The sequence below is a fragment of the Clarias gariepinus genome, chromosome 25 (assembly GCF_024256425.1).
Source record: "Clarias gariepinus isolate MV-2021 ecotype Netherlands chromosome 25, CGAR_prim_01v2, whole genome shotgun sequence".
In the NCBI taxonomy this organism is placed as follows: Eukaryota; Metazoa; Chordata; class Actinopteri; order Siluriformes; family Clariidae; genus Clarias; species Clarias gariepinus.
The window spans coordinates 5,285,547-5,301,902 of record NC_071124.1 but is presented as its reverse complement, the minus strand read 5'-3'; the positions used below and the strand labels follow the sequence as shown (position 1 = coordinate 5,301,902).

Here is a 16,356-nt window from a genome sequence, read left to right as displayed (position 1 = left end):
TCCATTCTTCTATTATTTTAAATTTGCGTCCTTCCTTGTTTCCATTTTTCCTTGCGTCTGCACACCGTTTTATTCCTTCCATCCTTTCTTCCTTCACCATTTCTGGATCTCTTTCATTTATCCATCGTTTCATCCTTTGCTTTTTTTTCTTGCTAAGCTTCATTACTGTTACACCATAATATTTTCTTTATGACTAAGTGTCACAACACGCTTTTTATCCATTTATAGATACGTTTATCGTTCTAGAAAAAGTAAGCCGAGTGTTTTCACTTGAATCATACCGGATATAAAAACGTCTCTCATCTTTCTTTGACCCGCATGAGTTTGATCTCCCTTGATTTTAATAATATAAAAAGGAAACTTCACAGCGTCTCATCTTACTTAGAAATCAGATGATTTAAACATCCCTGTTTAAATAAAAAAAAAAAAATCTGTTGCTTTATCAGTTTTATCTCCGACTGGTTGCTACCATTGCTACCACACATCTAGTTCTACTGTGTGTGAGCCCTGGGGTTTGGAGTGTGTCCTGAACCGGTTGGTGTATGCTTTTTTTTTTTTCTTTTTCTTTTTTTCTTTCCTGTACTGTACCTCCACAGCTGGAGTGTTTTACCACCCAGCTCGCAGAGTCCCCTACACCAACCTGCCCTCAGCAATCGCACTGTTCAGGAAAGCAAAACACAGATCCCACACAGCCAGCGTGTGCTCTAGCAGCACACACACACACACACACATAGACACACACACACACACGTGCACACCCTAGTACCTACATTACACACATATACAAGCTAAAGTTAGATGAAGGGCGCTGCATGCAGCAATTACAGCCCAGCTGAGCGCTGGTTTGAAAAAAAAAAAAAAAAAAAAAATTCTCCATAGAGAGCTAATCTCGTCTCTGCTAATCAGGAATTACTTCAAAGAGGGTCAGTGCTGTGTGCAAATCTGTTTTTATTTTCAACCGATGATTAAACTACCGCGACCAAATTTTTTCATTCAGACAATGAATAGAGTCATCGAGAACCAGAGGATCATGGGAGATACAGTTTTTGAAAAAGACCAGAGCAGGAAAAGGGGACAGGAATATCAGGCTCTGTACATGCTTTTGTGTACCGTCGACACTAATCAAAAAATTGAATAAGTAGCATATTACAGTACAAGCTGGGCTTAAATCATCTCATCAGACCAGGAGGAACGTGATAACCAAAGGCAGATTTACACTGTGGACTTACTGTAGTTTAACAAAATCTATAACAGACTCTCAGGTCAGATCGTGACATTAGCTCTGACAATGGAGAAAGTCTTACTATAGATGTTCTTTTTAGCTCTACACTCCTGCAGTACAGTGCAGTACAGTATGGAGCGAGGAAGCAGAACTACTGTTACAGTACAGCAAAAAACGTCCTTCTGGTTGTTTAAGGCTTTTGTGTAGGCTTTCAGCAGGACAAAAATATAGAAGTGTTTACTAATTCCTTCCTTACTCCCCTTCTTCTGTGAAAAACAGAAAAATGACTAACGAAGTGACTAATGATTTAAGATGAACGATTTGGTTCTTGCATGCTTGCTTCCTCCATCTTATTTCATGCTTATTCTAAGCTTCCTTCCTTCCTTCTTTGTTTCCTTTTTTCGCACTTGCTTTCTATTTAGCTACAGTCCTTCCTTACTTCCTTAATTTTTCCGTTTCCATTCTTTTCTTCTTCTTTACATTCTTAATTTTTGCCCCTTCCTTCCTTACTCCCTACTTTTACCCTCAGTTATTTCCTTCCATTTTTTTCTTCTATTTCTTCAATTTGTTTCTTTTCCATCTTTCCTTCCTTCCTTTCTCTCCTTCTTTTCTTTTTTGCCTTCCTTCCCTCCTTTTTTCATTTCAATTTCTCCATTCATTGCTACCTTCCTTTTCTGTCTTCATCATTTTCCTTGCTTCCAATCTTCTTATCTTGTTTTTGTTACCTCTTGCTTATGGAGGATCAAGAGCTTATACTAGAAAAACTGAGGTGGGGTAAGGGAGGATTTGAAAAACAGTTAGTTTATTTATGGAAATATGATGTTTAAAACAGAAACTTTTTCTGGTTTTGTAATTTCATAGGTTTGTAAGATACATACGCTAGGAAATGCTATTGTGTATGAACATGTTTATTGTCCCAGAGTTCCCCAGAAATCCCATCCTAATGCCCTTATACTACACACATGCCCATACTACTGCTCTTGTACTACCCACATGCTCTATGATTGATAAATATAAGGCTGAAATAGAGAAGATGATCTAAATGACCTTAATTGTTGAAGTAAGTGTTGTGGTGGTTAATGGAAATGAATATTGGTAATGCTGGCTAAATGTTGCTCTGTACATCCATGTTTATTGTCACTGCTCGCCCCCAAAAATCCTCCTTGGGAATGTGGGTGAGGACGATCAGGTCGAAGGAGAAGCAATGAACTTCACCATGGGCGTGCTTGTTTGTTTTCATTCGTAATTCTGCTCAGGAAAAGGCTAGACAATCTCCTATAGAACAAGACGCCAGGGGCCTTGGGGTCATCTCGTGTTTTTAACATATGCTGGCTGTCGGATTCCTTTCCTGTTATGTTTTTATCCTCAAATCGCTCCAAGACGCTGATTGTTTCATGTACCGTGAAAACTCGGTTTCATAAAATCCTCACAAACGCTCCGGGGAACTGTATTTACTTGGCAAAAACAGACTAAAGTCATGGTTGAAAATATCAGCCAAGTCATCTGGGAGATACTCAGAAAGAGCATCAGGTCAGCCATGACCGTCAGAGGTTAGGACTTGGGCATAGCTGGCCTTGCTGTTGGTAAAAAAGTCCTGTGCTATTTGGCAGGAAACACAGGATGCAGAAATCTGGCACGGGCTGCGGTGTTTTATTAACAAAAAAGTCAGATTTGCACCTCCCTTTGCAGGTGCAGCCGCTGTGCTGGATCTCGCTCAACCAGAGTTATTGCTTCTTATAACCTAACTGCCCACGGAACACATCTGCTTCCAGTTAGCATTCCTGCTGATCTCAGACCTGCCCAGATACATGTCGGTTATCACATTGTCTACTCGCACAGCTCCTAGATCTGAATCTCAGAACAACCTGACACGCTTGCACATGCTGAAAAAGGCAGATATGTCCTGAAAGAACCTCACACTTCTTCCAATGTCCAAGTCTCAAGGCCTGCAGCATCTTGTTTTGTTCTGCCTCTCCTTACCAATATCATTTCCAAAAATGCTAGTTAAAAAATGTCTTTAAAAAAAAGTTGATGTAGATACTAAACACAGTTGTATGATATGAAAACTGAATGTCACAGATGTTGCCTTAAGGAACTGTTATTTTGTCTTTTGGTTTACTTTTAAATATGCGTTACTTTGACCAAACCATATGTATAGTGCTGTGAAAAAGTAAATAACCTCTATGAGATATTTTATTCTCATTCTCTGGTTCTATTTAAGTGATTTCTTGATTCACTAAGACTGGCAGTAATCAGGCCTGGGTGTGGCAAGTAAAAATTAACTCAGCTGTTGTCACACACAGATCATCAGACAGATTTTAATTTTATACTTCATTGTGTATTTTCTCGGGTTATCTTTGTGTAAGTGTGACAAATATGAAAAAAAAAACCCTGGAGAAAACCCACCAAGCACAGGGAGAACATACAAACTCCAGGCACACAGAGACGGAAATCGAACCAGGACCCTGGAGGTGCAGGGCGACAGTGCTGACCCCTACACCACAGTGCCGCCTGTTTCAAAACTGTCGAAATAAAATGAATTCACAAAATCAGTTCCATTTGTTACAATTTGCCATACCGGACCGTAGATCGGCACCTCTTCTAGTATCGATGGATTTCTTTGCTGGAAATTCTGCTAGAATAGAGAGCTTTAACTTCCACTTCATGCTTTCAAATCAAATGTTCCCCAATGTGCATCTTAGGGAACTCAAGGGCTTGGTGGTGACCCTGAGCTCTGAAGGTCATCTGCAGTGCTCTTATATGGGCACGGATCCCTCATTCCTCACCGCGCCCAAGGTTGATTCCCGGGAGGTCAACTACGACGAAGTGGACGCCGAGATGAAGGCTCTTCAGAAGGTCATCCGTGAAGCCACCAGGAGCCAAGGTAGGGCAATTCTACATCTTTTACAAGAAAACAAGTAGAATGAGCGGTGTTCTACTGCCACTGGTCTGAACTCTTCAGGAAAACCAAATAATGAGAAAAGACATTCTGGACACTTTTTTAAAACAATCTAACAGGTGTGAAAATCTAGGCAAATGTTTTCCCACTGGTGTGTGTTGAACTTGTTTTGTCGGTGTTGGGATTAAGAGTAGCTTTTTGTCCTTCGCCAGACTAACACCAATCATGAAACCTGAGCGAGCATTAACCCGTCGATGTTTTCCCTAATAACAAAGCACACATCGGTGGCAGATCCAAGGCCTCTTCCTGACCTGATTTAACCCTTGGTGGTGCAGGAGACTGGAAGCCTTTTGTTTTGCAGAACAGAGCCTTTATGTCCTTTTGAGGAAGGGAGGGGGAAAAGTTCTCTCTGCTGCTTTTTACGAGGCAGGAGCGGACATTCGCCATGTTATGCAGCAGCGTAAATCTGGGCTGCAGGGTTTGGGGCTGGGCGTGTACGTGGTAGTGCCTGGTGCCTTTCAGAAGATAAACATCTGATGATGCAGAAGCCGAGGATGTCAGATCTCTCTGTTAACGCATTCTGGAAAGTCTTCTTAACCGAAGGCGTTTTCAGCAGCCTGGCCTTACTCATCGAGTCTGCACATCGTCAAGGTTTTTAAATCTGTGACAGCGGTTAGAAACCTTGCCAGCGTGTAGTCTTTGTTTTCTGTAATCTTTTCTTGTGATATCTGTGTTTGCCCAAGGCTTCTCTGCATTTCTAATGACCTGAAAAAGTTGAAGGTTACAGATTCTAAGGATGAGCTGACTCATGGGACTTTTTTTTATTTTTTTTCGTTTTTTTTTCCGAGTACCTTGTAATGACTTCTGCATGCTTTGAGATGTTCGGTGCTCTGTTTTGAATGTCGAAGCACAGCGCTGTCTTCATTCAGCACAGTGTAGTCAAAAACGAAAAAGACGCCTTAATGCAAAAAGCGAGAGCGGTTTCAGTTCCTGAGTTCCTGACTGGCGTCAAGCATGAGCTTCCAGACAGATATCTGCTTCACTGATCCACATTAAAGCATCTCTGATTGGTTGATGCACAGTTACGTCTGAGTAAATCTCCTCAAAAATGTAAAACACATCAGTGTTTTCTTTTTTCTTTATCCCCTGTTTTTCTTAGACATCATCCCCAAAGCTGAAGCAGAGGACGACCTGACGGTGACGGCTGTTGTCTCCACCAACCTGGATGATGTCTCGGTACCTGTCACAAATATATAAATTAACATGATATGGACACAGACACAAGAGCTCTTTTATGATCATTAATATTTTTACATACGGAAATTATTCAGACCTTCACTTTTTTAAATTTTATGTTGCAGCTTGACACTTTTTTTTTTTTTAGAAATGTTTGTAAATTTATCAATAACAAAAAAACATATCTAATGGATTAACTGTAGGTATTCAGACCTTCCAAAACAACACTTGAAATTCAGCCCAGGTGCCTCCACTTCCTCTTGATCATTGCTGAGATGTCTCTACACCTTGATTGGAGTCTGTCTGTGGGAAATTAAATTTCTTGACATGATTTTTAAAGGCACACACCCCTTTGTATAAGGTCTTGCAGCTGACAAAGCATTCCGTTTTGAAGCGAAAGTCCAATAAGAATGAGTTCCAAGGAACTGCCTGCAGAGCTCAGAGACAGGATTATTGCAAGGCACAGATCTGGGGAAGGCTACAAATAAAATTCTGTTGCACCAAAGGTTCCCAAGAGCACATAGTTCTCAAACAAAAGAAGTTGGAAAAAACTAGGACCTTCTATGAGCTTGTCGTCTGGCCAAACCGACCAATTGGGTGAGGAAGGGCCTCAGTAAGAGAAGTGATCAAGTACCTGATGGTCACTTTGTCTGAGCTTCGGAGATTCAAAGATCCAGGGGGACAACCATCATGTCAGCCCTCCACCGATTTAGGCCTTTATATAGGAGTTTGCACCTGATGCACTTGCGACTTTACTAAACAAGTTCTCTGGTCTGATTAAGTTATTATTGGACTGTTTGGCCTCAATTCTAAGGAAACCAGGCACCGCTCAACACCTACCCAATACCATTCCAACAGTGAAGCACGGTGGCGGCGGCATCATGCTGTGGGGGAGGTTTTCAGCAGCAGGTACAGGGAGAACGTTCAGTGTTGATAGAAACCTGAATGAAGCAAAGTACAGAGATATCCTTAATGGAAAAATCTGTTCCACAGCCATCAGGACCTCAGACTGGCCGAAGGTTCGGCTTCCTACATGACAAGTCATGCCAATAGGGAGGTGCCAATATCAGGGAACAACAACTTCTTACACATGAAAAGACCACGTATGTATGAGGAAGAGAGCAGATAGCAGTTTCCTCCGAGTATGTTGAGAATGAGAATTTGCAAAACCATCACTCATCTCCTGATCATCATATCTCAACCCCAAGAGTAGGCAGTAGGCAGAAGTATCTCTGTGATAAAGGTTGTATACAGACTAACTATTAGGCTTGTAATAGAAAAATGCATGGACATGTACTGGATTAATTCAGCTGCATAAAATCATTATTTTATATAAAAATTCATGTTTCGACAGCCTGACTTTGAAATAGATTAAAAAAAAAATCATTTTAAGTTTATATGTGTTTGCATTTTAGGTGGTAAAATGTTGCCGTTCCTGTCTAATCTATAAACTGTTCATGCAAATTGTTTAGAATTGTGAAAGAAAAATCTGAACAAAGCTTAATGTAAATAAAACCGTGATACTGTAGTTACAAAATTTAAATACAAATCAAATCGCCAACTAGGTATCGTGATGATATTGTATCAGGCCTGAAGATTCCCAGTGCTTTCACACACAGGTCAAACCCAGGCCTTTGTTTCCATAGCATATCTTGACTCTACAAACTTTGAGCTGCATTTAATCAGTTCACTTGCTCCATGTGCTGTTAGTTTTCTCACGCTAATCTTTCTTTATCCACAGCAAGCCCTTATCCCGGAGATTAACGGCATTGCTGTCCCTTCTGTTACAGTCAAGGTACAAACATTACACTTGCACATCCATGCAGCTGTTGGACTTTCTTCTACATTATTTCTAATAAGATATTTAAAAATTTTTCAGATGAGTCACCTTAATTTTAAGATTCTGATTCCTCTGAAAGTGTTGATTAATTTTCCATGATGGCAGCTCTGAAATTGAGGCAACTGTTTTGACAGCTGCGTGGATATTGTTTCCGTAGTAACAAGGCGTGCACAGGCTTGTATGGCAGATGTTCCACATAAATGAATTAAAAATTTTCTAATCATTAATAAAGTGATGAGAAAACATCAATTTTTTTTTTACGTATCAGTTTTTCACTGTTGATTATTTTCCAAATAATATAATTTTGTATTTTTTTTCCCCCCAGATTAAAGTGAGCAGCCGCTTTCCCGCCCAGAGTGCGAAGATAAGTGTGTGTGTGCAGCCACCTCTGGCTGTCACTCAGGACCAGTTCATTTTAGACTCCTTAGGTACGTTCAGCCGTCTCTTCCTTCCGTTCCCGTCACTTTTTTTTTGACATTTCAGTGACGCGTATGATGTATGACCGGTTTCGCTAAACCGGCGTCAAGCAGTTAAAACATCCGCTAGGTTTTTAAAAGGAAATGACTGTGATTGACAGCCAGGCCTCAAAGCTTTGAGGGGAAAAAAAAAAATCTAGATCCAAGTAAAACACGTGAGCACGTCAGTGCTAGTGTTGTGACCGAGGTGGACACGGTGGAGAGGGAGCAAAAGGCTGTTACGTGATGCCTGCTCTGGATAAACGTCATCCCTCGCTCTTTATCTCCTCCCCGGTGAGTGTCCGGAGGGAGGCTTGCTTATTATCAACACTGTAATAGATCTGACAGATCAAAGGCTAGCAGCTAGGAGACAGATTAACAGGTTACATCCTCTCATTGTGTGCGCAAGTAAGGACTTTAGTCAGGCATCGAAAACAACCAAACTAACACACACACACATACACACTCACACACACGCACATGAGGAGTGACAGGAAGTCTGCCTGAATGCTTTGATCAAAAGTGCAGGTCAAAGGCCGATGTTTCCTTGGCCTTATGATCACGAGTGATGATGTCAGAGGAGCATGGGATCTGGGTTTCAAGTTATCAACTCATCTTATTACCTTACGCATCATTCGAAATATTTAGTAGGCCACTGTTTAGACATTTGTTGTTTATTAGGGTGAGTCAAACATTATCTGCGCTGTGGAATTTATTTTAACATAATCTTCTCAAAATCAAGAGCACCTCATAATCAAGTTTTTGCAGAGTGTCAACAGTGAGGGAAGAAGTGCGCAGACGTGCGTTGTCTTGCAAGATCACAACCCCCTTGGATCCTGTGTGTTTAATCCGTAGTTTAGGCTTCAGCTCTTTAATAAGCGTCTCACTGTAACGAGCACTCTTGATGGTTTAACCTTTTTCCTGACTCTGTTCCAATACTTATGGTCCCGCAAGAATCACAGAAAAACTGTAAGCATTGATGAATTTTCCAGCTGATGGCCGACTTTTCAATTTTTCCTCGATTGAGGATGTTTCCGTTCCAGACTCTGGCCGTTTACTCTCAGGCTCGTAGTGATGAATCCGTGTCTCATCAACAGTAATATTTCTCTTTAACAAACTTTTACCTTCCTAAGTACACATTTGGTTTGCAGATATCCATCTCAGGGAGTTTTTCCTTGCCACTGTTGCCCTCAGCTTGCTCATCAAGGACTATCTGACCATTTTGATTCATACACATTCAAATTTCATAGAAACTTAAATAATTCTTTTGATTGTGGAAAGCTGCTTTGGGACAATGCCAATTGTTAAAAGCGCTATACAAATAAAATTGAATTGAATTGAAATTGAATATTCAAACGCTTTCTCTATACTTTCCCTATACACAAAGGCTTTGATGAATAACGGCATCCCGTACACCCTTAGACCACAAAACAGCCAGTCATCTCATGCTGCTCGTCTTTCGATCAAATGACAAGCAGTGCATCCATTTTCACTCGCACCACAGTTGCACGTGAACTAATCTAACATGTTCACACCTGCAAAGCAGTGACTGGGGTGACAGTAGCCTTAAACGGATAAGCACTAATAAGACAGTAAGTTTTCATATAACCAGAGTGCGGATAATTTTTGACTCTCCCTCATATATTTTTTTTTTATTCCACAGCCTTGTTGATTTCTCAATACTGACTGCTCAGAAGTGATTGATGTATTTCCACATGGCCAAAGCATGGTATTGGTGCAAAAAAATGTCTCACCCGGGTGATAAAGTGAATTTTCAAATAGGATTTTTTATAATACTTCATTTTTCATAGTACTTCTCCCAATCCATGCTTCTTTTTTTGTTAATATGCATACACATATTTAGATTTTTATCAGATAAAAAGAAACACATTTGTACATATGTGTACAATGTAATAATAATTAGGATTTTTTTTTTACTGCTTTATGTACCCCGGTAAAGAGTTTTTAGGAAGAGTTAAAAGGTGAAAGCTAAAAATAAGCTCATCAGCTTTAATGTAATCAATGATATTATTATTTTCGGTTGAAGCCTGCAATAAAAATGTAATTTCACAAAATGTAGTTTGACGTGACAACATTATATGATATTGGTTTCTACTGGATTGGTGGCTAAATACAGTTTTACAATTTTATGCCCTTTTATGTCTGTGGTTTCTAACTCTTTTAAATTAAAATCTTTTAATATCTATTAAATCAGATGAAACTCGGTCGATTTAGATTACACATGAAAAGACATAAATGTAAAAAAGTGTATTATTCTAAAATGCAAAATTAAGATATTGCAACATAAATTTGACATGGTTACGGACACTACAGATTTTTTGCTTTTTAAGCTTTTACTAAAAACCGGATTGCTTTAATTTAAGCAACAACACATCTAGAAGCTTACACCAGTTTTAGTATAAATACTATTATAGTATAAAATATGAGAAATTTGCATTTTAAATTATGATTGTTGTTTGTTGTCTGAAATTTTTAGGTAATCAAGATTGGTCATAAACTTCAGAAGTAGCTTTTTTGTTATGTTATGATTGACAAACTTCTTGTGGTCCAAGTGATTAGTCTATTGATCGATCGATCGATTCAGTCACCATTTTTTTTATTATACTGTACGCTTATTCTGTGTAGAGTTATGGTGGGTTTGGAGCTCATCCCAGGGCACAAGGTGCGATACACCTTGGATAGGGTGCCAACCCATCACAGGGCAAAAGCACACATTCAACCAACATCCAATCACACATTACTGGAAAATTGGAAACCTTGATCAGCCTACAAGGCATGTCTTTGGATTGTGTTAGCAAACCGGAAAACCCAGTGATAATATACGGACTCTACACACACTGGATTCAAGCCCCCAACTTTTACTACAGAAATAAGTACTTTTAATATAAACCTTGCAGCCAGAGTTATCGTATTTATTTTTTTTAACAAAAAATTAATCATCACCTTCTAACCAATCAAAAGAATTAGGCAGTGCTGTTGTAAAAAAATATTTTTAATTATTCTACATGACTTAAAAGTGGGAATATGTATGAAAAACGGTCCTCAAACACAAGCCGTAACCATCGTACAAACGGAAATCCAAAGTAAATGCAGCATTGGGTAAAGAGGTGCCAAACCTGACCAGCGCTCAGCACACACGCCCTTTCACTTCAGCACACTCGGCTAGGGTTTCTCCTGACCCTAAAATGTCAACCGCCAGGCCAGCGTATCCCTAGCTCAGCCATTATGACCTGGCAGCGGTAGAGGAAGTTTTAAGCGCACACACACACACACACACATTCACTTGCTCGATTACTTCGAAGATGCCTGAATGCTTTATAGACTTGCTTATCTTGATGGTTTTTTACATACACAAGATGTGAGAAGTGCTCAACACGCACAAGCTATTCATCCGTTTGCAAACACACACACACAGAATAAGTCCTCGAGGCACTAATCCGAACAAGCCGCCTTTCATGCCTCTTGATCTTTATCTCAAATGTTAAGGCAAGTGTACCGGCTCTCTTGTGCCGTGACTCCTGGCAAACAGCGGCTCCTCGATTAAATTTCAGTTCCGTCAATTGATGAGACAGAGAAGGTTAACTCCCTCGTCTCGTGTTCTGAACTTCTTCAAGCGAGGCTTTCCTCATCTCGTGTGTCGGTTTCAAAAAGCGACGGGGATTTTTGAGATGCACCTTGATAAGTTAATACAAAAACGAGTTCAGGGTTATTTGCTGATTTCTCAGGTCAGGTGATGTTAAATCCTCTTTGTAAAGAGGCAGTACAGCATCACTTTTAGTTTTCATGGAAATCGGACACTCGCTTATTTAAAAAAACTAAAAATGTATTATCTCTTGCTCACAGCCTTTGCCTGACTCAGTGTGTCAGGGCAAATGTTCCCACAAGGGCAGTTCTCATGTGTTATTAGTGTTATTTAAAATAATAACTGTTTAAGTCAAAGCAGGACTCAACAGAAAGGATTGTACAGTACCTAATAACAGAACGCAGTTATGAGAGTAAAAACTCCCTTCATTTCTTTATATAATCCCCTGCTACACTAATGCACTTGTCCCATCGTTTCACTAGTGCTTGGACACCATCAAGGTAGAAAGTTTTCTCAGTACACCAGAGTCATGATCGGAGCCACTGCCAGCTTCAAGTCTGAATCGCCGGCCTCCCAGGAACTCCTTTGGCTTGGAGCGAGGTCACGATTGTATGCTGGGCGTGGCAATAAATCCCAGACAAGTTCCTGTAACATGCAAGTGGTGCCGGTGAATGATTGTGCGTACAGTTCCCACAGACAAATGTCTCTTCCAAGTTATTTTTAAGGATCAGACATTTCACTCAGCCAGGCCTTTTTAAAAACGTTTGCAGAATCTCATCACCGTACTGTGCTTAAAGCTTGAAGTGAGATTCACGCCTTCATTCTTTTGCTCATGTGATGACAAGTCCATGTTTGGAACGCCCTTTATAGAAAAAAAAAAAGAAAAAAAATATTCGACCCAACTCGTTTGTAAATGAATTACATTATATTATATTACATTATATTTAATCACACAATCAATTTCTGGGTTTGGAAAGAAGGAAAGAATTAGTCGTTGTGAAAACAATCCCATAATAATGATGATGACAACGACGATGATGATGACACTTTCCTACAAACGAGTCCAGAATCGATCATGGGTATACAATATGGGACAACTTTAAAAACGCCTCAAGATTTTTTTTTTTTTTTTTTTTTGGTATCATTATTCCATCTCCAATATGACTCATAAATGCTCCGATTCATTGTGATTCACACATACACAGACTTCTTTGTTTCTGTTGTTCTTTTATTCATGCTTTCTCACTTTCAGCTACAATAAGGGCGTAACCAAGGGCGCATATCGTTTCATACAATAACAGCACAGTGTGTTTAGTGTATAATCGACACGAGCAGACATTCCTGCTCGATGACTTCAGATATTTTCTTTTCTAAACAAATCACATCGATTAACCTTTAAAGGAACGGGTTATGTAATCAATCGCAGCAAAGACTTGTTTAATATTAAGTCTGCGGTTTCTGCTTCTAAAAACAAGTAATGGGTTTATAAACCTGACTACGAGGCTGTTTAAAAAAAAAAAAAAACTTCATGTCGGCCCTCCCTGGATTGGCAGGTCTAACAGGACCAGACTCCGGGTGGTGTCGTTCTCAATTTTTTCCATTTTTTTTGTGGGTGTAAACTGACAGTTCTCTAAATGTTTTTGAGTGTTAGAAAGCTCTCTTCGGACCCAAGGGGCGTCAATCGTCACGCACAGCCCTCAAACCGTCAAGCTGCTTAATACCTAAACTCAAGTTAAACTCTGTCGATAATGCCAGAACTTTTTGTCCAGGACTGACACAAATTGCAGGGAACTTTAGCTGAGAATCCAGGTAATATTAATTTGATTTGAACCATTTTTTAAATTATATTTGACAGGCAACAAACAGTTACGCAGGGACCATATTTGTTTGCGAAAAAAAGCTTGATTTGATAGATGCATCATAACTAAATTAGCAAAATGTCTGCATATACATGGATATAATGAACTGGTTGGTTTAAGCCCCTATTCATTATTACCCATGTTAGCCTTGTAGCTCTATTTTGGATGTTTAAAAATTAAACATGGATGGAAACATGGATGACCGAACCAGCAGGAATTTTTTTGCTAGTCAAAACAGTGTGGTGATGTTAATTTGGCAATGCTACGGATGTTGGAGCACCATTGGTATTGGGTTGTTTTTGAAAATTAGAATTACTTGATGAAATGACGTCAGACCATCTGTCAACTAAAATACTTCCTTGGAGCACTCAATACAGTAATTTGAGTTCGGAGCTATGATGCACCTCACGGTAATATTACTTAAAAGAAAATAAAAAAAATCTGAACCCTCTTGGAAAGTTAAAGGTCCCGTATTTCTTCATAACTCAAACTCCTTTTATTTTACTCCTCTTCCAAATGCAACATTTCAGTGTCAATATAAATGAGCCACTGCTGAGACACACCGCTCCAGAGAAAAGCAGCAAGGCGAGGGAGGGGTTATTCTTATATGAGGTCACAATAGGGGGAAAAAATTTACAACAAATTTAGGCCCTGGCCAATACAAAAACGCTTAAAGGACAAAAAGTGTGTGTTGTTTATGCACGCAAACCGGAGACCCATCTAAATGCCAAAAAATGTCTTAAAAGTGAATTTTTGCGAGTGGATGAACATTGTGTGAATGGACATTAGGCTGTAAGAAACGTGAAAAATAAATGTTAAAATTTTGTTGTTTTGGGGTATGTTTGCAACATTGTTTTGTGGTCTTTCGTTCAACGTTATCTCAGCGTCGTTTTCATTTTATACCTTTTAGACAAGAAAAAAACTTATTTTGACATCAGATTTGTTTTTGACATTTATTTTGACATCGTATTTTGGCTAAACGACGCCGCAACATCATTACAATTATATGACGATGGTCATTTAACATTAGGGTTCCAGCTGTGGAGTGGTTTAAACAGCCAAACTGTTGAATGAATAAAACTATAAAACCAATGAATAAAATTCAGGAATGTGCATTTTATCAGTGGTTTGCCAGTAAACCAACGTTTGCTTGGATTATAAATACAATCTATATTAAAAATGCATTGATGCAGAGACTGTTTTTTTTGGGAATGGGATATGAGTCTGATATCCTGCTTGTTTATCCCTACTTGGTAAGATGCCCTCGTACCAGGCAAGTCTGGTAAACATGAACAAAAGACGTAAAATAACACATCCGGATTTCTTGCGTGATTAATGATGAATCAAAGTAGAACAAACCGTACTGTGTGAAAATTCTAAGAGGACTCACTACTGTAAGAATCTCTACACAATACAAGCATCACTAAAAAACAAGAGCCAGGTGCCATAAATCGATACACGCAAAGGTATTCGAAAGGCGGATCTGTGAGAAACGGTCAAATTCTAAAACATGACCTGGTTCACTGATGTCACTCTCGTGCACTTTATTATAAATGCTGAAAAAACATTGTACTTCTTAAACATAAATGAATTAGGTTGATTATTATCAATATGTATAACTTAAGGCCTTGTTTGGCTCCTATACAGTCATGTTCAAAAGTTAGTTCCCCCCTTTTTTTTTTGGTGTGTAAAAGTATAATAAAAGTCAGTTGATCTTAGCGGGTCTCAGTATTCGGCAAATACAACCTCGGACAAACAACAACATATAACCTGTTATTTATTTAACAAAACTGGAACCAAAAAAAAAAACATGTGGGCAATACTAAGTACCCACCATGATTCAATACCTTGTAGATCTATCTTTATCAGCAAGAAACTTGAAGGAAATATTTCTTGTTTGACTTTATCCGTCTCTCGTATCGTTCCGGCCCATTCGTCTTTACAACATTGCATCAGTTCATTGAGGTTTTTGGGTGTTTGTGTTGAATATTTCCATTTGTGAATAAACTTTCTCACTGTAGAATGTTAAACTCGAAATGTAATAATTAAAAGTGGGGGTACTAACTTTTTGAACATGACAATACTCAAGGCATTAGCTTACCAACCTCTAAATAAAGTTACTGTGAAAATCTCAATTGCGGCCTGTTTTGACACTTTATTAAGTTACTCCCTATTTTGACCCCTCTCTCCTTATGTCTGACCCTTTACTGAATCACAAGACACCGGTCTAAACTGATCCTAAGTGCTCAGGGGGCATGTAGCCACTGCTTTTAAACGCCTCCTGGGTCAGAGGTCGCCATTTCCCCGTCAGCCAAAAGCGACCCCACACACACACACCTTAGCACAAATCCCAAAACCTCAGATCCACCCAGATGAATAAGTCCGCCAGGGAATGTCTCCCTTAAGTGCTCCCTTTGTGCGGAGCGTGAAGTGCGGATCAGCTCGGCCATGACCCCTCTCAAGAGCGCGTCCCAAGAGAGGACCGAACGGGTCGCCGGGGGTCAAGAGAGATGCCCCTGTAGTTTACTCAGAACCCCCGAGGGCACGTTGCGATCCAGAGTTATTTCTTCCTCCTTTCTTAGTCTTGTTGCGCTTTCCTTTTCTAATAGTGTGGGAGTGAAGCGCGAGTGGTCTCGGCGTCTTCGGGGTCGTGCGATTGTCCCCTGGTCCTGGTATGGAGAGGTTAAAAGCTTGCCCTTACAGACCGATCAAAAGAGTGAGGTGGTGGAGAGGAAAAACAGCGAGATGTCAGAATGACGAACCGTTCTCACGATTCCAGAGCCGTAAAAATGTGAACTCTTGATCCGCATTAATCTGAAATATTATCAAGAGGAGAGTATAAAGCTACTTTATTTGAACTTGAAAGCAACATTAATTGTTCATTAGCTAGCCTTTAAAGATCTCGCCCAGAAACTCGACAGTTAATATGGAAGGTGTGACAACATCAATGTGGAAAAAAATACGTGTGCCTTCATATTTCCTGCTGGGGATATTTCATCCTGAAGGCAAATTAAGAACAAGCTGGCAAGATAACTAATGAATGCTAATTAATGCTTCATTAACATTTTTCATTCTGTGTGTTGTTGTTTTTTTTTTTTGGATTAAAAATACAATGTGGTTGACGTGTTTCCACTCTATTAACTGTAGGTGAAAAAGGAAACCGTATGTCATAATGACATGCATAATGACACATTTATCATGGAATGAACGATTGTGTCAAGTGGGCAGGAGCTTTTATATT

General features: G+C 39.6%; 1 protein-coding gene across 2 annotated transcripts in view; it reads left to right on the top strand.

Annotated features, from left to right (window-relative positions):
• Positions 1-16,356, top strand: part of bbs9 (Bardet-Biedl syndrome 9) — a 122,378-nt gene that overhangs the window by 14,972 nt on the left and 91,050 nt on the right. For both annotated transcript variants that reach the window (XM_053486987.1, XM_053486986.1), the window contains exons 9-12: positions 3,925-4,106; positions 5,281-5,357; positions 7,099-7,152; positions 7,523-7,625. In XM_053486987.1, the coding sequence (XP_053342962.1) occupies positions 3,925-4,106; positions 5,281-5,357; positions 7,099-7,152; positions 7,523-7,625 (416 nt within the window). The remainder of the gene's footprint in view (positions 1-3,924; positions 4,107-5,280; positions 5,358-7,098; positions 7,153-7,522; positions 7,626-16,356) is intronic.